Source organism: Zosterops lateralis (genome assembly GCF_965231275.1).
Source record: "Zosterops lateralis genome assembly, chromosome: 23".
Lineage (NCBI taxonomy): Eukaryota > Metazoa > Chordata > Aves > Passeriformes > Zosteropidae > Zosterops > Zosterops lateralis.
The window spans coordinates 893,223-913,737 of record NC_139783.1 but is presented as its reverse complement, the minus strand read 5'-3'; the positions used below and the strand labels follow the sequence as shown (position 1 = coordinate 913,737).

Sequence of the window (20,515 nt, the reverse complement as noted above, 5' to 3'; positions counted from 1 at the left end):
TCCCCCCAAATCCCCTCCCAGTCTCTCCCAATCCTTCCCAGTGCCCCCAAATCCCCTCCCAGTCCCCCCCAATCCCCTCCCAGTGTCTCCCAGTACCTCTCAATACCCTCCCAGTCCTCCCAAATCCCCTCCCAGCTCCTCCCAGTCCCTCCCAGTCCCTCCCAGTGCCCCCAAATCCCCTCCCAGTGTCTCCCAGTCCCCCCAAATACTCTCCCAGTCCCTCCCAGTGCCCCTGTAATCCATCCCAGTCCCTCCCAGTCCCTCCCAGTGCCCCCAAATCCCCTCCCAGTCTCTCCCAGTTCCCCCAAATCCCCTCCCAGTCCCTCCAAATTCCCTCCCAGGCCCCCCAAATCCCCTCCCAGTCCCTCCCAATGCCCCCAAATCCTCTCCCAGTACCTCCCAGTGCCCCTGTAATCCCTCCCAGTCCCCCTAAATCCCCTCCCAGTCCCCCTAAATCACCTCCCAGTCCCTCCCAGTCCCCCCAAATCCCTCCCAGTCCCTCCCAGTCCCCCCAAATCCCCTCCCAGTCCCTCCCAGTTCCCCCAAATCCCTTCCCAGTCCCTCCCAGTCCCCCCAAATCCCCTCCCAGTCCCTCCCAGTCTCTCCCAGTCCCCCCAAATCCCCTCCCAGTCCCTCCCAGTCTCTCCCAGTCCCCCCAAATCCCCTCCCAGTGCCCCTGTAACCCCTCCCGGTCCCTCCCAGTCCCTCCCAGTCCCCCCAAATCCCCTCCCAGTCCCTCCCAGTCTCTCCCAGTCCCCCCAAATCCCCTCCCAGTGCCCCTGTAACCCCTCCCGGTCCCTCCCAGTCCCTCCCAATGCCCCCAAATCCCCTCCCAGTCCCTCCCAGTCTCTCCCAGTCCCCCCAAATCCCCTCCCAGTCCCTCCCAGTCTCTCCCAGTCCCCCCAAATCCCCTCCCAGTCCCTCCCAGTCTCTCCCAGTCCCCCCAAATCCCCTCCCAGTCTCTCCCAGTCCCCCCAAATCCCCTCCCAGTCCCTCCCAGTCTCTCCCAGTCCCCCCAAATCCCCTCCCAGTCTCTCCCAGTCCCCCCAAATCCCCTCCCAGTCCCTCCCAGTCCCTCCCAGTCCCCCCAAATCCCCTCCCAGTCCCTCCCATGTCCCCTGTGGTCTCCCCCCAGCCACGAACCTGTGTTTTGGGGAGCGGAACGTTTACACCTCGGAGGTTCTGGCCGTGGTGATGCAGCAGCTGATGGAGCAGAACCCGCTGCCGATGCTGCTGATGAGGACGGTGATCCAGGCCCTGACCATGTACCCCCGCCTGGGGGGCTTCGTCATGAACATCCTCTCCAGGCTCATCATGAAACAGGTCCAAAATCACCCAAAAATCCAAAAAAAAATCCCCCAAAAAATCTGATTAAATTGTCCCAAAATCTGCCCAAAATTTGCCCTGAAATTCACAAAAAATTCTGCTGAAATTACGCCAAAATTCAGCCAAATGTCAAAAAAAAAAATCCTGTGAAATTACTCCAAAATTCTACTGAAATTGCCCCAAAAATTCCACAAAAATTCCAAAAAAATTCACCCAAAAATTCCACTGAAATTCACCCAAAAATTCCACTGAAATTACCCAAAAAATTCATCCAAAAAGACCCAAAAATTCCATCAAAATTGCACCAAAATTCACCCCAAAATCCCAGTGAAATTACCCAAAAAAATTCACCCCAAAATCCCCCAGAAATAACCCCAAAATTCCACAGAAATTATCACAAAATTCACCCCAAAATCCCAAAAGAATTCTACTAAAATTGCACCAAAATTAAAAAAAATTCACCCCAAAAATTCCAAAAAATTCACCCCAAAAATCCACTGAAATTACCCAAAAAATTCATCCAAAAAGACCCAAAAATTCCATCAAAATTGCACCAAAATTCACCCCAAAATCCCAGTGAAATTACCCAAAAAATTCAGCCTAAAAACACCCCAAAAATCCCCCCAAAAATCTCCAAAAATTACCCCAAAATTCCTGCAAAATTCTCCCCAAAATCCCCCAAAAATTCCACTGAAATTACTCCAAAATTCACCCCAAAAATCCCCCAAAATTCCAGTGAAATTGTCCCAAAATTCAGCCCAAAATCCCTCAAAATTTCCCAGAAATTCACCCAAAAATCCCCCAAAATTGACAAAAAAAAAAAATCCCACAAAAAATTCAGCGGAATTGCCTCAAAATCAGCCCAAAAATTGTCCTGAAATTCGGCTGAATTTACTCCAAAATTCAGCCAAATGTCAAAAAAAAGTTCCAGTGGTTCATCAAGTGCTGCCAGAGGACAAAGCCCCAGTCCCTGCAGGTGTCCCGAGGTGTCCCCAGGTGTCCCCAGGTGTCCCCAGGTGTCCCCTGCTGACCCCCAGGTGTCCCCAGTGACCCCTCAGGTGTCTTTACTGACCCCCAAGTGATTCCAGGTGACCCCCAGGTGTCCTCAGGTGCCTCCAAGTGACCCCCAGGTGTCCTTGCTGACCTTCAAGTGATTCCAGGTGTCCCCAGATGCCCCCCAGGTGTCCCCAATGACCCCCAGGTGTCCTCAGGTGCCCCCAGGTGACCCCCAGGTGTCCTTGCTGACCCCCAGGTGTCTCCAATGGCCCCCAGGTGTCCCCAGTGCCACCCAGGTATCCCCAGGTGACCCCCAGGTGTCCCCCAGGTGTCCCCAGTTATCCCCAGATGACCCCCAGGTGTCCTCAGGTGACCCCCAGGTGTCCCCAGTGACCCCCAGGTGTGTCCCCCAGGTGTGGAAGTACCCCAAGGTGTGGGAGGGGTTCATCAAGTGCTGCCAGAGGACGAAGCCGCAGTCCCTGCAGGTGTCCCCAGGTGTCCCCAGGTGTCAGGGGTGACTCTGCTGACCCCCAGGTGACCCCCGGGTGCCCGTGCTGACCCCCAGGTGTGTTCCCCAGGTGTGGAAGTACCCCAAGGTGTGGGAGGGGTTCATCAAGTGCTGCCAGAGGACGAAGCCGCAGTCGTTCCAGGTGGTTCTGCAGCTGCCCCCCCCCCAGCTGGCCGCCGTCTTCGACAAGTGCCCCGAGCTGAGGGAGCCCCTGCTGAGCCACGTGCGCGCCCTCACACCTCACCAGGTGACACTCGGGGACAGGTGACATCACCTGGGACAGGTGACACACCCTGGGGATGGGGGGACATGGCCTGGGGATGGGGGACATGGCCTGGGACAGGTGACATCCACTGGGGATGGGGGACATGGCCTGGGACAGGTGACAAGTGCCCCAAGCTCCACGAGCCCTCACACCTCACCAGGTGACAGGTGACATCCCCCGGGGGCTGGGGACACGCCCTGGGGACAGGTGATATCACCTGGGACAGGTGACATGACCAGGGGACAGGTGACATCACCTGGGAAAGGTGACACCCCTGGGAACACAGGACATGACCAGGGGACAGGTGACATCCCTTGGGGACAAGGGGACAGGCCCTGGGGACAGGTGACATCCCCCTGGGGCTGGGGACACGCCCTGGGGACAGAGGACATGCCCAAGGGACAGATGACACCTCTCAAGGGACAGGTGACATCCCATGGGGACAGGTGACATCCTCTGGGGACAAGGGGACATGACCTAGGACAGGTGATATCACCTGGGACAGGTGACACCCCGGGGACAGGTGACATGTGTCAGGATGTCACCATGTCCCCCGTGTGTCCCCGTGTGTCCCCGTGTGTCCCCGTGTCACAGCAAGCTCACATCCCGCTGTCCACCATGGCCATCCTGGAGGCCACCACCCGCCACGAGCCCGAGGGGACACCTGGAGAGGTGGGGACACCTGGGGGGGACAGGGGACACCTGGAGAGGTGGGGACACCTGGAGGGGACAGGGGGACACCTGGGGGGGACAGGGGGACACCTGGAGGGGTGGGGACACCTGGAGGGGACAGGGGACACCTGGGGGGGACAGGGGACACCTGGAGGGGTGGGGACACCTGGAGGAGTGGGGACAGGAGGGGACAGGGAGGGACAGGGGACACCTGGAGGGGTGGGGACAAGGGGACAGGAGGGGACAGGGGAGGGGACAGGAGGGGACAGGGAGGGACAGGGGACACCTGGAGGGGTGGGGACAAGGGGACAGGAGGGGACAGGAGGGGACAGGGGAGGGGACAGGGAGGGACAGGGGACACCTTGAGAAATGGGGACAGGGGGACAAGGGACACCTGGAGAGGTGGGGACAGGGGGACAGGAGGGGACAGGGGAGGGGACAAGGGACACTTGGAGAGGTGGGGACAAGGAGGGACATGGGAGGGGACAGGGGGACCTGTGGACCCAGGTGACAATCTGGGGTCCCCCCTCACCTATGAGCACCCAGGTGACAATTTGGGGGTCCCCCCTCACCTCTGGGGACAGGTGACAAGTTGTGGGGACCCAGGTGACAATTGGGGGTCCCCCCTCACCTGTGGTGACCCAGGTGACAATTTGGGAGTCCCCCCTCACCTCTGGTGACCCAGGTGACAATTTGGGGGTCCCCCCTCACCTGTGGTGACCCAGGTGACAATTGGGGGTCCCCCCCTCACCTGTGGTGACCCAGGTGACAATTTGGGGGTCTCCCCTCACCTGTGGTGACCCAGGTGACAATTTCTGGTCCCCCGTGTCCCCAGGAGAAGCCCCCCAAACGCCCCAGCGAGGAGGACCCCAAAGCCAGGGCGGGTCCCCAAGGCCAGGGGGGCGGTCCCAGCTCAGGCTCCTCCCCCTCGGAGCCCCTCCCCGATTTGGGGGGGCCGGACCTGGAGCCCCCCAACATCTTCATCAGCGTCCCCGAGGATGAGGAGAGCTCGGGGGGTGGCGGGGACGTGTCGCCCCCCGATGGGGCCGCCCTGGAGACCCCCAAGGTGAGAGACCCCTCCCCATTTGTCCCCTTTGTCCCCCCCTGATGGGGCCGCCCTGGAGACCCCCAAGGTGAGAGACCCCCCCCCTTTTGTCCCCTTGATCCCCCCAAGGTGAGAGACTCCCCCCCCAATTTGTCCCCTCAAGGCCCCCCCTCTTTGTCACCTCCAGGAGACCCCCAAGGTGAGAGACCCCCCCCTTTGTCACCCCCACATGAGACCCCTCCTCATTTGTCCCTTTTGTCCCCCCCGATGGGGCCGCCCTGGAGACCCCCAAGGTGAGAGACCCCCCCTCTTTTTGTCCCCTTGACCCCCCCAAATGAGACCCCCCCCCCAGGTGAGAGACCCCGCCCCAATTTGTCCCTTTTGTCACCTCCAGGACCCCCCCCAAATGAGACCCCTCCCCATTTGTCCCCTTTGTCCCCCCCAAAATGAGACCCCTCCCTTTTTTTGTACCCCATTTTTTTGGGTGGGGGTCCCAAAGTGAGACCCTTCCCCATTTTTCCCCTTTGTCACCTCCAGGACCCCCCCAAAATGAGACCCCTCCCCTCTTTGTCCCCCCCCCAAAATGAGACCCCCCCCTCCTTTTATTTCTATCCCATTTTTGGGGTGATGGGACATTCCTGATCCCCCCCCCCAAAGTGAGACCCCTCCCCAAAATGAGACCCCACACTTTTTTTGGGGGGGTTGGGGGCATTTCTGACCCCAAATTTGTCCCTTTTGTCCCCCCAGGACCCCCCCCCGGGCACGGAGCCCCCCCAGGCCGAAGCCCCCCCTGGCAGCCCCCCCTCCTCAGAGCCGCCCCCCCCCGGCACCCAAAGCCCCGAGGTGCCCCCGGGGGGGGTCCCTGATGTCCCCCCCGGACCCTCCGAGGGCTGAGGGGACACACCTGGGGACAGGTGACACCACCTGGGGATGGGTGACACCACCTGGGGACAGGTGACATTCCTTGGGAGGGTCCAATAAAAATCTGGGAGGAGTTTTTGGGGGTCCTGGCTGGTTTTTGGGGGCTCCTGGCTGGTTTTTGGGGGGTCCCTGATGGGTGACACACCTGGGGACAGGTGACACACCTGGGGACAGGTGACATTCCTTGGGAGGGTCCAATAAAAATCTGGGAGGAGTTTTTGGGGGTCCTGACTGGATTTTTGGGGGGCCCCGGATGGTTTTTAGGGGTGGGATCCTGAAAAGGGGACACACCTGGGGACAGGTGACACCACCTGGGGACAGGTGACATTCCTTGGGACGGGTCCAATAAAAATCTGGGAGGAGTTTTTGGGGGTCCTGAATGGTTTTTGGGGGTCCTGGCGGGTTTTTTGGAGGGTGGGGGGTTCCTGACAGGACCTGGGGACAGGTGACACACCTGGGGACAGGTGACATTCCTTGGGAGGGTCCAATAAAAACCTGGGAGGAGTTTTTTGGGGTCCTGAATGGTTTTTGGGGGGTCCTGGCTGGTTTTTGGAGGGTGGGGGGTCCCTGACAGGACCTGGGGACACACCTGGGGACAGGTGACATTCCTTGGGAAGGGTCCAATAAAAATCTGGGAGGAGTTTTTTTGGGGGTCCTGGCTGGTTTTTGGGGGGGTCCTGATGGAGGGGGCGTGGCCTCATGTTGGGGTGGTGCAAGAAACCCACAGGGGTGGAGTTTTGGATATGTAAATTAGGGGCGTGGTCTGTGAGTTTTGTGGGCGTGGCTTGGGCCGTATATGCCTTTGGGGTGGGGTTTTAATCAGTGGTGGGTGTGGTTTATGTGTAGGGGCGTGGTCTCATTTTGGGGGCGTGGCTTCTGTAACTAATGGGTGTTATATCATTTTTGTGGGCGTGGTCTCTTTGTTTGGAGGCGTGGTTTCTGTCATAAGTGGGCGTGGTCTCTGTGGGCGTATTTCTTTCATTCGTGGGCGTGGCTTTACGCACTTGGGGGATGGTTTCTATGTTTGTGGGCGTGGTTTCCACACTTGTGGGCGTGGCCACCCCTCATAAGGCCACACCCTCCCCTCTCCATGGGCGTGTCTCTCCTTCATCCTCCCTCCCTGATTGGCTCTCCCCACCTTTATGGGCGTGGCTTCCCCCCCTCATCGTGGGCGTGGCCTCGGTGACTCAGCTCCATCATGGCGGCGGCGGCGGGGGCCGCTCTCTGAGGCGACTTCCGGCGGCCATGGCGGCGGCGGCGGCGGCGGCGGCTCCTCCGGGCCCGGCCGAACCTCCCGCGGCCGCGCCGGAGCTCAAGAGCCGTTTCCGGACCCGCGAGGGCTCTTATCGCCTCCTCAGCCCCGCCGCCGCCGCCTCATCCGCCGCCTCAGCCGGGCCCCTCACGGCCGGGCCGGCCCCGGCGGGCCCCGGGGCGCTGCCGCCCGTGCGGCTGTCGGTGGTGAGGTGGGCCCGCAGCCGGAGTCCCCCCGGGGCAGCGGCCGAGAGGAGCCGCGTGTGCTGTAACCTGGGCAGGGAGCTGCATTTCTACGGAGGGGCCGGAGCTGGAGGACGAGGGAGTCGAAGGGTAAGGGGGGAAAATGGGGAAAATGAGGGAAAATGAGGGAGAAATGGGGGAAAATGGGAGAAAAATGAGGGAAAATTGAGGGAGAAACGGGGGGAAAAATGAGGAAAAATTGAGGGAGAACCGGGAGGGAAAAGGGGGAGGAACTGGGGGTGATGGAGGTTTGGGGGTGATGGAAATAAAGGGGAAAAAACGGGAGAAATGAGGGGAAAATGACCCCAATGATGGTGACAGTGACCCCAGGGATGTGACAGTGACCCCAGAGAGGTGACAGTGACCCCAGAGATGGTGACAGTGACCCCAGGGATGTGACAGTGACCCCAGGGATGTGACAGTGACCCCAGGACAGGTGACAGTGACCCCAGGGATGGTGACAGTGACCCCAGGGATGTGACAGTGACCCCAGGGATGGTGACAGTGACCCCAGGACAGGTGACAGTGACCCCAGAACAGGTGACAGTGACCCCAGGGATGGTGACAGTGACCCCAGGACAGGTGACAGTGACCCCAGAACAGGTGACAGTGACCCCAGGGATGGTGACAGTGACCCCAGGACAGGTGACAGTGACCCCAGAACAGGTGACAGTGACCCCAGGGATGGTGACAGTGACCCCAGGACAGGTGACAGTGACCCCAGGGATGGTGACAGTGACCCCAGGGATGGTGACAGTGACCCCAGGACAGGTGACAGTGACCCCAGGGATGGTGACAGTGACCCCAGGACAGGTGACAGTGACCCCAGAACAGGTGACAGTGACCCCAGAACAGGTGACAGTGACCCCAGGACAGGTGACAGTGACCCCAGGGATGGTGACAGTGACCCCAGGACAGGTGACAGTGACCCCAGGGATGGTGACAATGACCCCAGGACCTTCAGGACACCTCTATTGGTGACCCAGGGTGGACACAGAGTCCCTGAGGGAACACCAGGGGTGACATCCCAGTGCCACCACTCCAGTGCCACCACTCCGGTAACAATGCCACCGCTCCGGTGACAATGCCACCACTCCAGTGACAATGACAGTGACCCCAAAACCCCCTTGGGACCCTCAGGACACCTCCATTGGTGACCCAGGGTGGGCACAGAGTCCCTGAGGGGACACCAGGGGTGACATCCCAGTGCCACCACTCTGGTGACAATGCCACCACTCTGGTGACAGTGCCACCACTCCGGTGACAATGACAGTGACCCCAGGGATGGTGACAATGACCCCAAAACCCCCTTGGGACCCTCAGAACATCCCCAATGATGACCCAGGGTGGGCACAGAGTCCCTGGGGGGACACCAGGGGTGACATCCCCTGGTAGTGCCAGTCACAATGACAGTGACAATGACAGTGACAGTGACCCCAGGACTGGTGACAGTGACCTCAGGGACAGTGACAATGACCCCAGGACCTTCAGGACACCTCTATTGGTGACCCAGGGTGGGCACAGAGTCCCTGAGGGAACACCAGGGGTGACATCCCAGTGCCACCACTCGGGTGACAATGCCACCACTCCGGTGACAATGACAGTGACAGTGACCCCAGGGATGGTGACAATGACCCCAGACCCCCCCCAGGACCCTCCAGACATCCCCAATGATGACCCAGAGTGGGCAGAGGGTCCCCAGGAAGCACCAGGGGAGCCACCACACCAGTACTGGTGTCACTTGGGTGACAATGCCACCACTCTGGTGACAATGCCAGTGACACCACGGTGTCCCCGCAGTCCCTGGACCTGCAGCGGCCCATCGACAAGAGGGTCTACAAGGGCACCCAGCCCACGTGCCACGACTTCAACCAGTTCACGGCGGGCGCGGAGTCGCTGCCGCTGCTGGTCGGGTTCTCGGCCGGGCAGGTGCAGTACCTGGACCTGGCCAAGAAGGACAGCGCCGGACGGCTCTTCAACGAGGAGGTGAGGGGACACCGGGGACATTGGGGACACCAGGGACACCCCCAGGGTCATCAGGGCCACCACGGGGTCACCAGGACCTCCCCAGGGTCATCAGGACCTCCCCAGGGTCACCACAGGGACACCAGGGCCATCACAGGGTGACCACGGGGACACCAGGGCCACCACAGTGTCAACAGGAACCCCTTGGGACCACCAGGACATCCCCAAGGCCACCAGGAACCCTTTGAGATCCCCTGTGGGACCACCAGGACCCTCCCTAGGACCACCAGGAACCCCCTGGGACCACCAGGAACCCTTTGGGACCACCAGGACCCCCTTGAGATCCCCTGTGGGACCCCCAGAACCCCTCAGGAACCCCTTGGGACCACCAGGAACCCCTTGGGATCTCCCATGGGGACCACCAGGACCCTCCCTAGGACCACCAGGAGCCCTTTGGGATCCCCCATGAGTCCACAGGAACCCCTTGGGACCACCAGAAACCCCTTGAGATCCCCTATGAGACCACCAGGACCCCTTTGGGATCCTCCATGGGACCACCAGGACCCCTTTGAGACCACCAGGACCCCCTTGAGATCCCCTGTGGGACCACCAGAACCCCTCAGGAACCTCATAGGACCACCAGGAACCCCTTGGGATCTCCCATGGGACCACCAGGATCCCCCTGGGCCCATTAGGAACCCCTTGAGATCCCCTGTGGGACCCCCAGAACCCCTCAGGAACCCCATAGGACCACCAGGACCCCTTTGGGACCACCAGAACTCCCCCAAGACCACCAGGACCCCTTTGGGACCACCAGAACTCCCCCAAGACCACCAGGAACCCCCTTGAGATCCCCTGTGGGACCCCCAGAAACCCCTTAGGACCACCAGGACCCTCCCTAGGACCACCAGAACTCCCCCAAAGCCACCAGAACCCCCTTGAAACCCCCTATAAACCCACCAAACCCCCTCAAAACCCCCCCTAAACCCCATTTTTTTTTTTAACCCTTCACCTCCCACAGCGCCTCATCGACAAATCCAAGGTGACTCTGGTCAAGTGGCTGCCGGACACCGAGCGCCTGTTCCTGGCCTCCCACGCCAGCGGCCACCTGTACCTGTACGACTCCAGCCACCCCTGCGTGGCCTCCAGCCCCCAGTACACCCTCCTGACCCAAGGAGAAGGCTTCAGGGTCTTCTCCTGCAAGAGCAAGACCCCCAGGAACCCGGTGATGAAGTGGGCGGTGGGTTCGGGACCCCTGAACGAATTCGCCTTTTCGCCGGACGGGCGGTGGTTGGCGTGTGTCAGCCAGGACGGAGTGCTCCGAGTTTTCCATTTCTCCTCCATGCTGCTCCAGGGGATGATGAGGAGTTATTTCGGGGGGCTGCTGTGTGTTTGTTGGAGCCCCGACGGACGTTACGTGGTCACCGGTGGGGAGGATGACCTGGTCACCGTGTGGTCATTCGCCGAGGGCCGGGTGGTGGCCAGAGGTCACGGCCACAAATCGTGGGTCAACGCCGTGGCTTTTGACCCTTTTACTTCATCACCGCCACCACAACCGCCAGACGATGACAACGATGATGATGATGGACAACAGAGTGACAACTCAACGGAGCCGCCAGCGAGCGTCACTTATCGCTTCGGCTCGGCCGGGCAGGACACCCAGTTCTGCCTCTGGGATCTCACCGAGGAGCTGCTGGAGCCTCGCCCTGCCCTCCCTCGCCCTCACCCGCCCCTCCCTCGCTCTTTATCCCGCTCCAACAGCCTCCCCCAACCCGGGGGAGGCCCCCAAATCTCCCCCCGAGTTCCTCCCCCTCCTCGATTTTCCACTTTAACCCTCCGAGGAGTTTCGGACAAGGAGCACAAACGTTACCACAGTTTGGGCAACATCAGCAGGGGAGGGGGAAACGCCGAGAAAACACCCTCGGGGGTCCCCCAAGGAGGGTCTCGGGGGTCTTTGGACATGGCCAAGGTGTTGGGGACGGCGCTGTGCCCCAGGCTGCACGAGGTGCCGCTGCTGGAGCCGCTGGTGTGTAAGAAAATCGCCCAGGAGAGGCTGACGGTGCTGCTCTTCCTGGAGGATTGTATCGTCACCGCCTGCCAGGAGGGGCTCATCTGCACCTGGGCGCGGCCTGGGGTCTCTGTGAGTGTGGGGAGGGGTCTCAGAGGGGATTTGGGGGGGTTTGGGGGGATTTGGGGGGTCTCAGAGAGGATTTGGGGCACCAGGAGCTCCAGGTTTGTATCGTCACCGCCTGCCAGGAGGGGCTCATCTGCACCTGGGCACGGCCTGGGATCTCTGTGAGTGTGGGGAGGGGTCTCAGAGGGGATTTGGGGGGATTTGAGGGGTCTCAGAGGGGATTTGGGGTGTTTTAGGGGGGATTTGGGGGGTCCCAGAGGGGATTTGGGGCACCAGGAGCTCCAGGTTTGTATCGTCACCGCCTGCCAGGAGGGGCTCATCTGCACCTGGGCGCGGCCTGGGGTCTCTGTGAGTGCGGGGAGGGGGTTTGGGGGGTCTCAGAGGGGATTTGGGGGGATTTGGGGGGGTTTCGGGGGTCTCAGAGGGGATTTGGGGGGTCTCAGAGGGGATTTGGGGTGGTTTAGGGGGGATTTGTGGTGCCAGGATCTCCAGGTTTGTATCATGGGCAGGGGCTCATCTGCACCTGGGCGAGGCCTGGGGTCTCTGTGAGTGCGGGGAGGGGTCTCAGAGGGGATTTGGGGGGGTTTGGGGGGATTTGGGGGGTCTCAGAGGGGATTTGGGGGGGTTTGGGGGGATTTGGGGGGTCTCAGAGAGGATTTGGGGCACCAGGAGCTCCAGGATTGTATCGTCACCGCCTGCCAGGAGGGGCTCATCTGCACCTGGGCGCGGCCCGGGGTCTCTGTGAGTGTGGGGAGGGGTCTCAGAGGGGATTTGGGGGGATTTGGGGGGATTTGGGGGGTCTCAGAGAGGATTTGGGGCACCAGGAGCTCCAGGTTTGTATCATGGGCAGGGGCTCATCTGCACCTGGGCACGGCCTGGGATCTCTGTGAGTGTGGGGAGGGGTCTCTGAGGGGATTTGGGGGGATTTGAGGGGTCTCAGAGGGGATTTGGGGTGTTTTAGGGGGGGTTTAGGGGGTCCCAGAGGGGATTTGGGGTGTCAGGAGCTCCAGGTTTGTATCGTCACCGCCTGCCAGGAGGGGCTCATCTGCACCTGGGCACGGCCTGGGGTCTCTGTGAGTGCGGGGAGGGGGTTTGGGGGGTCTCAGAGGGGATTTGGGGGGTCTCAGAGGGGATTTGGGGGGGTTTGAGGGGTCTACAAGGTGGTTTAGGGGGGATTTGGGGGGTCTCAGAGGGGATTTGGGGCACCAGGAGCTCCAGGTTTGTATCGTCACCGCCTGCCAGGAGGGGCTCATCTGCACCTGGGCACGGCCCGGGGTCTCTGTGAGTGCGGGGAGGGGTCTCCGAGGGGATCTGGGGGGATTTTGGGGTGTTTTAGGGGAGTTTTGTGGTGTTCTAGAGGGGATTTGGGGTGTTTTAGGGGGATTTAGGGTGTTTTAGGGGGGATTTGGGGGGGATTTGGGGGGTCTCAGAGGGGATTTAGGGGGGATTTGGGGTGTTTTAGGGGTGATTTTGGGTGCTCCATGTCGCGATAGTTGTCGGGACAGGCTCATCCATCCCTGGGGACATCCCGAGGGGTCTCTGTGAGTCTGGGGGCGTCCGGGAGGGGATTTGGGGGGTCTGGGGTCAGATTTGGGGTGAATTTTTGGGGGTCAAATCGCGGATTTTGGTTTTTTTGGGGGCGGGGATTTCTCCAGGAGCGTCACCGTGATGGCGTCACTATTGTCACTGCGATGACGTCACTTTTGTCACCTCAATGACGTCACTTTTGTCCCCACAGGGCCTGTCCTCGCAGAACGGCGGCTCCCCGAGTGGCACCGTGGTGTAGGTGTCACCTCTGTCACCTGTGTCACCTCTGGGTGTCACTTTTGTCACCTGTGTCACCCTTGGGTGTCACCTGTGCTACCTTTCGGTGTCACCTTTGGGTGTCACCTGTGTCACCTTTGGGTGTCACTTTTGTCACCCTTGGGTGTCACCCTTGTCACCCTTGGGTGCCATCTGTGTCACCCTTGGGTGTCACTTTTGTCACCCTTGGGTGTCACCTTTGTCACCTTTGGGTGTCACCTTTGTCACCCTTGGGTGCCACCTGTACTACTGACCCCCCCGCGGTGTCACCGCTGTGTCCCCTCTTGTCCCCAAGGTGGTGGCACCGCCACCCCCCCTCCCCCGTGCCTTTGTCACTTTATTGTCACCGCGTGTCCCCTCCCCTTATTTATACTAAAGAGAATTTTGTCACCCGCGTGGCACCGACCTGTCCGGGGGGAGGGGACAGCCGGGTGGCACTTGGGGACACTGTGGGGACACTCTGGGTGGCACTTGGGGACACACTTGGTGGCACTTTGGGGACACTGTGGGTGACACTTTGGGGACACAGATGAGTTGGGGACACTGTGGGTGGCACTTTGGGGACACAGAGGGGTTGGGGACACACTTGGTGGCACTTTGGGGACATGGATGGGTTGGGGACACACTGGGTGGCATTTGGGGACAGGGTTGGACTGGGGACACTGGGTGGCACTTGGGGACAGAACAGGGACACTCTGGGTGGCACTTTGGGGACACTCTGGGTGTCTGGGTGGCACTTTGGGGACAGTTTAGGGACACTCTGGGTGGCACTTGGGGACATGGATGGGTTGGGGACACTCTGGGTGGCACTTGGGGACAGAACAGGGACACTCTGGGTGGCACTTGGGGACACTCCAGGTGGCACTTGGGGACACAGAGGGGTTGGGGACACTCTGGGTGGCACTTTGGGGACAGGGTTGGACTGGGGACACTGGGTGGCACTTGGGGACAGAACAGGGACACTCTGGGTGGCACTTTGGGGACACAGAGGGGTTGGGGACACTGTGGGTGGCACTTTGGGGACAGGGTTGGACTGGGGACACTGGGTGGCACTTGGGGACAAAACGGGACACTCTGGGTGGCACTTTGGGGACACAGAGGGGTTGGGGACACTGTGGGTGGCACTTTGGGACACGCCAGGTGACACTTTGGGGACACAGAGGGGTTGGGGACACTCTGGGTGGCACTTTGGGGACACACTGGGTGGCATTTGGGGACAGGGTTGGACTGGGGACACTCCAGGTGGCACTTGGGGACAGAACAGGGACATGCTGGGTGGCACTTGGGGACACTCCAGGTGACACTTTGGGGACACAGAGGGGTTGGGGACACTCCAGGTGGCACTTGGGGACAGAACAGGACACGATGGGTGGCACTTGGGGACACGGATGAGTTGGGGACACTCTGGGTGGCACTTTGGGGACACACTGGGTGGCACTTTGGAGACACAAATGAATTGGGGACACTCCAGGTGGCACTTTGGGGACACTCTGGGTGGCATTTGGGGACAGTTTAGGGACTGGTGACACTCCAGGTGGCACTTGGGGACAGAACAGGGACACTCTGGGTGGCACTTTGGGGACACGGATGGGTTGGGGACACACTTGGTGGCACTTTGAGGACACTCCAGGTGGCACTTGGACACACGGGGACATTTTGGGGACACACAGGTGACAACTTGGGGACATTTTGGGGACACAGGGGTATCACAGAGGGACACGGGCACAATCTGGGGACAATTTTGTGACAAATTTGTGACAATCTGTGACCACAACAGCAGCAAAAACACAACTTTATTCTCATCCCCCCCCCCCCCCATTTTTTGGGAAAATCCCAATTTGGGGAGGGGGCGACCCCGGGGGAAGGGGGCGGGGCCACTTTTTTAGGGGCGGGGCATAAATAAGGGGAGGGGTCTGTAGTGCAAACGTCCCTACAAATAAATTACTAATGGGGGACGGCGGGGGGGGCTCGGGGGGTCCCAAAACCCTTTTTTTTGGGGGGGACCCCAACCCTTTTTTTATTTTTTTTTTTTTGGGAGGGGGTCGCATCCCGCTGCCCCTCGGGGAGGGTCATGGGGGCATCGGGGAGACCCCACCCCAATTTTTTTTTTTTTTTTTTTTTTTTGGGGAGGGGGACACACACACGCGTTTGGGACCCCCCCACGAGGGGAGGGGGTGTAGTGGTTTTGGGGAGGGTCTTGGATTTGGGGACCCCCTCAAAGTGCTTGGTGGGATTTTTTTTTTTGGGGGGGGGGGGTCCAGTGGGATTTTGGGGGGGGGGGTCTCGGATTTGGGGACCCCCCCTCAAGTGCCCAGTGGGATTTTTTTTTTGGGGGGGGTCTCGGATTTTTGGGGACCCCCCAAGTGCCCAGTGGGATTTTTGGGGGGGGTCTGGTGGGATTTTTGAGGGGGGGTCCAGTGGGATTTTGGGGTGGGGGGGGTCCCGTGATTTGGGTGGGGGTCTCTGTACAACGCCCCCCCCCCCATGGGAAAAGGGGGGAGTCAAGTGCAACAAAGGGGAGGCGGTGACACCTCGGTGACACTTTGGTGACACCTTGGGGACACTTTGGGGACACCCCCGGAATTAAGGGGGGGTCCCGGGGGGCGCGGGGGGGGGGCGCAGGCCGGCGGCGCAGAGCAGCAAACAGTCCTTGGTGGCACCGGGGTGTGGCACCTGGGGACAGCGACACTTGTCACCCTTGTCACCCTTGTTGTCACCGTTGTTGTCACCGTTGTCACCACCCCCCACCCTCCCGGGTCCCCCCTCTGGCCCCTCCCCCGCGTTGTTGGGGACACGAGGGACACACGGGGGGTGGCCCTGGATTGTTGTCCCCTCCCCGGGGCTGGGGAGGTGGCCTTGGGGACATTGGCTGGAGGTGGCAGTGGCAGGGGGTGGCAGGAGGTGACAGTGACAGTGGCAGGGGTGGCCTTGGGTACATGGCCAGGGTGACAGTGGCAGGGGGTGGCAGTGGGTGACAATGGCAGGGGTGACAGTGACAGGGGTGGCCTTGGGGACATTGGCTGGAGGTGGCGGTGGCAGGGGGTGGCAGGAGGTGACAGTGACAGCGGCAGGGGTGGCCTTGGGTACATTGGGCAGAGGTGGAGGTGGCAGTGGGTGACAATGACAGGGGTGACAGTGGCAGGGGTGGCCTTGGGGACATGGCCAGGGTGACAGTGACAGTGGGTGACAATGGCAAGGCTGACAGTGGCAGAGGTGGGTGGCCTTGGGGACATGGCCAGAGGTGGCAGTGACACGGGTGGGGGTGGCAGGGTGACAGTGACAGTGGCAGGGGTGACAGTGGCAGGGGTGGCCTTGGGGACATGGCCAGGGTGACAGTGACAGTGGCAGTGGGTGACAATGGCAGGGGTGGCCTTGGGGACATGGCCAGAGGTGGCGGTGACACGGGTGGGGGTGGCAGGGTGACAGTGGCAGTGGCAGTGGGTGACAGTGGCAGGGGTGACAGTGACAGGGGTGGCCTTGGGGACATGGCCAGGGTGACAGTGACAGTGGGTGACAATGGCAAGGCTGACAGTGGCAGAGGTGGGTGGCCTTGGGGACATGGCCAGAGGTGGCAGTGGCAGGGGTGGGGGTGGCAGGGTGACAGTGACAGTGGCAGGGGTGACAGTGGCAGGAGTGGCCTTGGGGACATGGCCAGAGTGACAGTGACAGTGGCAGTGGGTGACAATGGCAGGGGTGGCCTTGGGGACATGGCCAGAGGTGGCAGTGACACGGGTGGGGGTGGCAGGGTGACAGTGGCAGTGGCAGTGGGTGACAATGACAGGGGTGACAATGGCAGGGGTGGCCTTGGGGACATGGCCAGAGGTGGCGGTGACACAGGTGGCGGTGACAGGGTGACAATGGCAGTGGCAGTGGCAGGGGTGGCAGGAGGTGACAGGGGTGACAGTGACAAGGGGGTGGCAGTGGCAGAGGGTGACAGTGACACAGGTGGGCTTGGGGACATGGCCAGGGTGACAGTGGCAGTGGTGACAGTGGCAGTGGTGACAGTGGCAGTGGTAAGGGGTGGCAGGAGGTGACGGGGTGACAGTGACAAGGTGGTGGTGGCAGGGGGTGGCAGTGACACCGGTGGGGGTGACAGGGTGGCAGTGGCAGGGATGGCCTTGGGGACATGGCCAGGGTGACAGTGGCAGTGGTAAGGGGTGGCAGGAGGTGACAGGGGTGACAGTGGCCAGGGTGACAGTGGCAGGGGTGGCAGTGGGTGGCAGTGGGTGGCAGTGACACAGGGTGACAGTGGCAGGGGGTGACAATGGTGACAGTGGCACAGCCCAGAGCAGCAGGTGCTGGGACAGGAGGTGACACTGGGTGACAATGGGTGACAATGGCCATGCCGGGGGATGGCAGGGGGTGACACAGGTGACAAGGTGACACAGTGACAGTGACACAGCCCCACGTACCCGGGCCCAGAGCAGCAGGGGGTGACACTGGGTGACAATGGGTGACAATGGCCATGCCAGGGGATGGCAGGGGGTGACACAGGTGACAAGGTGACACAGCCCCACGTACCCGGGCCCAGAGCAGCAGGGGGTGACAATGGGTGACAATGGCAATGCCAGGGGATGGCAGGGGATGGCAGGGGGTGACACAGGTGACACAGGTGACACAGGTGACACAGTGACAGTGACACAGCCCCACGTACCCGGGCCCAGAGCAGCAGGGGGTGACAATGGGTGACAATGGGTGACACTGGGTGACAGTGGGTGACAATGGCAATGCCAGGAGATGGCAGGGGGTGACACAGGTGACACAGGTGACACAGTGACAGTGACACAGCCCCACGTACCCGGGCCCAGAGCAGCAGGGGGTGACACTGGGTGACAATGGGTGGCAATGGGTGACAATGGCAATGCCGGGGGATGGCAGGGGGTGACACAGGTGACAAGGTGACACAGTGACAGTGACACAGCCCCACGTACCCGGGCCCAGAGCAGCAGGGGGTGACACTGGGTGACAATGGGTGACAATGGGTGACAGGAGGTGACAATGGCCATGGCAGGGGATGGCAGGGGGTGACACAGGTGACAAGGTGACACAGCCCCACGTACCCGGGCCCAGAGCAGCAGGGGGTGACACTGGGTGACAATGGGTGACAATGGCCATGGCAGGGGATGGCGGGGGGTGACACAGGTGACACAGGTGACAAGGTGACACAGCCCCACGTACCCGGGCCCAGAGCAGCAGGTGCCGGGACAGGGGCAGCCCCAGGGGGGAGCGGAAAAGCCGGGGGGGCTGCGGAGAGAGCACAGAGCGTCAGCCCCCCCAAAAAACACCCCAAAATCCCCCCCAAAAACCCCAAAATCACCCCAAAAATCCCCCCCAAATCCCCCTTACCTCAGCAGGGGGGGCTGCAATGGCGGGGGGCTGCCCCACTCCACCTGGAAGGGAAATTTTGGGGAGGGGGGAGATGGTCAGGGATGGACCCCACCCCAAAATTTTGGGGGAGACCCCCAGCCCCGAATTTTCTAAACCCCCACAGAGTTTTTGGGGTGTAGAAGGGGGGGATAGGGTCCTGCGCCCCCCAAAATATTTTGAGGAGGGGGCAAGACCTTTTGGGGCGGGGGGTCCTGGTGAATTTGGGAGGCTCCTGATGAATTTGGGGAGGGGTCTGGAGGGTATTGGGGACACCCAGGGTGGGTTGGGGACATTCCCAGGGGTGTCCCCAAGGATTTTATTTTGGGGAGGGGTCCAGGCCGTGGGAGGTCACTGGGATTTTGGGGACACCCTGGAATATCCTCAATGATTTTGGGGAGGGGTCCTTGCCTTGTGGCGGGGGGTGGCAGACCCAGGGGGGTCACTGGGATTTTGGGGAGGGGTCCTTGCCTTGGGGCGGGGGCGGGCCGGGCCCGGGGGGGTCACTGGGATTTTGGGGAGGGGTCCCAGGGGTGACAGTGGGATTTTGGGGAGGGGTCCTTGCCTTGTGGCGGGGGCGGGCCGGGCCCGGGGGGGGTCACTGGGATTTTGGGGACACTCCCAGGGGGGTCACAGGGATTTTGGGGGGGGTCCCAGGGGTGACACTGGGATTTTGGGGAGGGGTCCTTGCCTTGTGGCGGGGGCGGGCCGGGCCCGGGGGGGTCACTGGGATTTTGGGGAGGGGTCCTTGCCTTGGGGCGGGGGCGGGCCGGGCCCGGGGGGGTCACTGGGATTTTGGGGAGGGGTCCTTGCCTTGTGGCGGGGGTGGGCCGGGCCTGGGGGGTCACTGGGATTTTGGGGAGGGGTCCTTGCCTTGGGGCGGGGGCGGGCCGGGCCCGGGGGGGGTCACTGGGATTTTGGGGGGGGTCCCAGGGGTGACAGTGGGATTTTGGGGAGGGGTCCTTGCCTTGGGGCAGGGGCGGGCCGGGCCCGGGGGGGTCACTGGGATTTTGGGGAGGGGTCCTTGCCTTGTGGCGGGGGCGGGCCGGGCCCGGGGGGGTCACTGGGATTTGGGGAGGGGTCCCAGGGGGGTCACTGGGACTTTGGGGAGGGGTCCTTGCCTTGTGGCGGGGGCGGGCCGGGCCCGGGGGGGTCACTGGGACTTTGGGGAGGGGTCCTTGCCTTGTGGCGGGGGCGGGCCGGGCGCAGGGGGGGTCACTGGGACTTTGGGGAGGGGTCCCAGGGGTGTCACTGGGATTTTGGGGAGGGGTCCTTGCCTTGTGGCGGGGGCGGGCCGGGCCCGGGGGGGTCACTCTGCAGCCGCCTCAGTTTCTCTTCCAGTTCCAGGTTGCGGCTCTCGGCCTCCTGCAGGCGCCTGGCGGGGAGGGGACAGTTGGGGACATCGAGGGGACACCCCTGGGGACACCCCCGGACCCCCTCACTGCCCCCCGGGTCCCTATAGCCACAGTGTCACTGTCCCCACAGCAGCTGGGGACACCCGTGTCACCTCCCCGGTGGTGGCTGCCACCCTGGTGTCACCCCTGGGGTCCCTGGTGTCACCTCTGGGGTCCCTGGTGTCACCTCCCCGGTGGTGGCTGTCACCCTGGTGTCACCCCTGGGGCTCCGGTGTCACCTCTGGGGTCCCTGGTGCCACCCCTGGGGTCCCTGGTGTCACCTCCCTGCTGGTGGCTGTCATCCTGGTGTCACCCCTGGGGTCCCTGGTGTCACCTTGGGGTCCCAGGTGTCACCCCTGGGGTCCCTGGTGTCACCTCCCAGTTCCCAGTGCCACCCACGTTCACTGGCCGCTGTCCCCAACTGACCTGGGGTCACTCTGCTGTCCCCCACCCTGTCCTGCTGTCCCCTCCTGGTCCTGGTGTCCCTGTTGTCCCCATTGTCCCCTCCCTGTCCCCATTGTCCCCATTGTCCCCTCCCTGTCCGCACTGTCCCCTCTCGGTTCTGCTGTCCCCTCCCTGTCCCCAAACTGTCCCTGCGTTGTCCCCATTGTCCCCTCCTGGTCCCTTC

General features: G+C 61.8%; 2 protein-coding genes across 2 annotated transcripts in view; both read left to right on the top strand.

Moving 5' to 3' along the window:
• SYMPK (symplekin scaffold protein) overlaps window positions 1–5,613 on the top strand; it is a gene marked incomplete at its 3' end in the record, with an annotated part of 33,364 nt that extends 27,751 nt beyond the window's left edge. The window contains exons 23-28 of the mRNA XM_083877167.1: window positions 1,136–1,323; window positions 2,736–2,807; window positions 2,901–3,077; window positions 3,690–3,767; window positions 4,603–4,833; window positions 5,560–5,613. Of these exons, the coding sequence (XP_083733293.1) occupies window positions 1,136–1,323; window positions 2,736–2,807; window positions 2,901–3,077; window positions 3,690–3,767; window positions 4,603–4,833; window positions 5,560–5,613 (800 nt within the window). The remainder of the gene's footprint in view (window positions 1–1,135; window positions 1,324–2,735; window positions 2,808–2,900; window positions 3,078–3,689; window positions 3,768–4,602; window positions 4,834–5,559) is intronic.
• Window positions 5,614–6,744: 1,131 nt separating this feature from the next.
• Window positions 6,745–13,545, top strand: DMWD (DM1 locus, WD repeat containing; the record flags this gene model as incomplete). Its single annotated transcript, XM_083877166.1, has 4 exons — window positions 6,745–7,317; window positions 9,028–9,213; window positions 10,214–11,332; window positions 13,065–13,545. The coding sequence occupies 4 exons, from the start codon at window positions 6,745–6,747 to the stop codon at window positions 13,110–13,112; spliced, it is 1,926 nt and encodes a 641-aa protein (XP_083733292.1). The 3' UTR covers window positions 13,113–13,545.
• Between the last annotated feature and the right edge of the window lie 6,970 nt (window positions 13,546–20,515).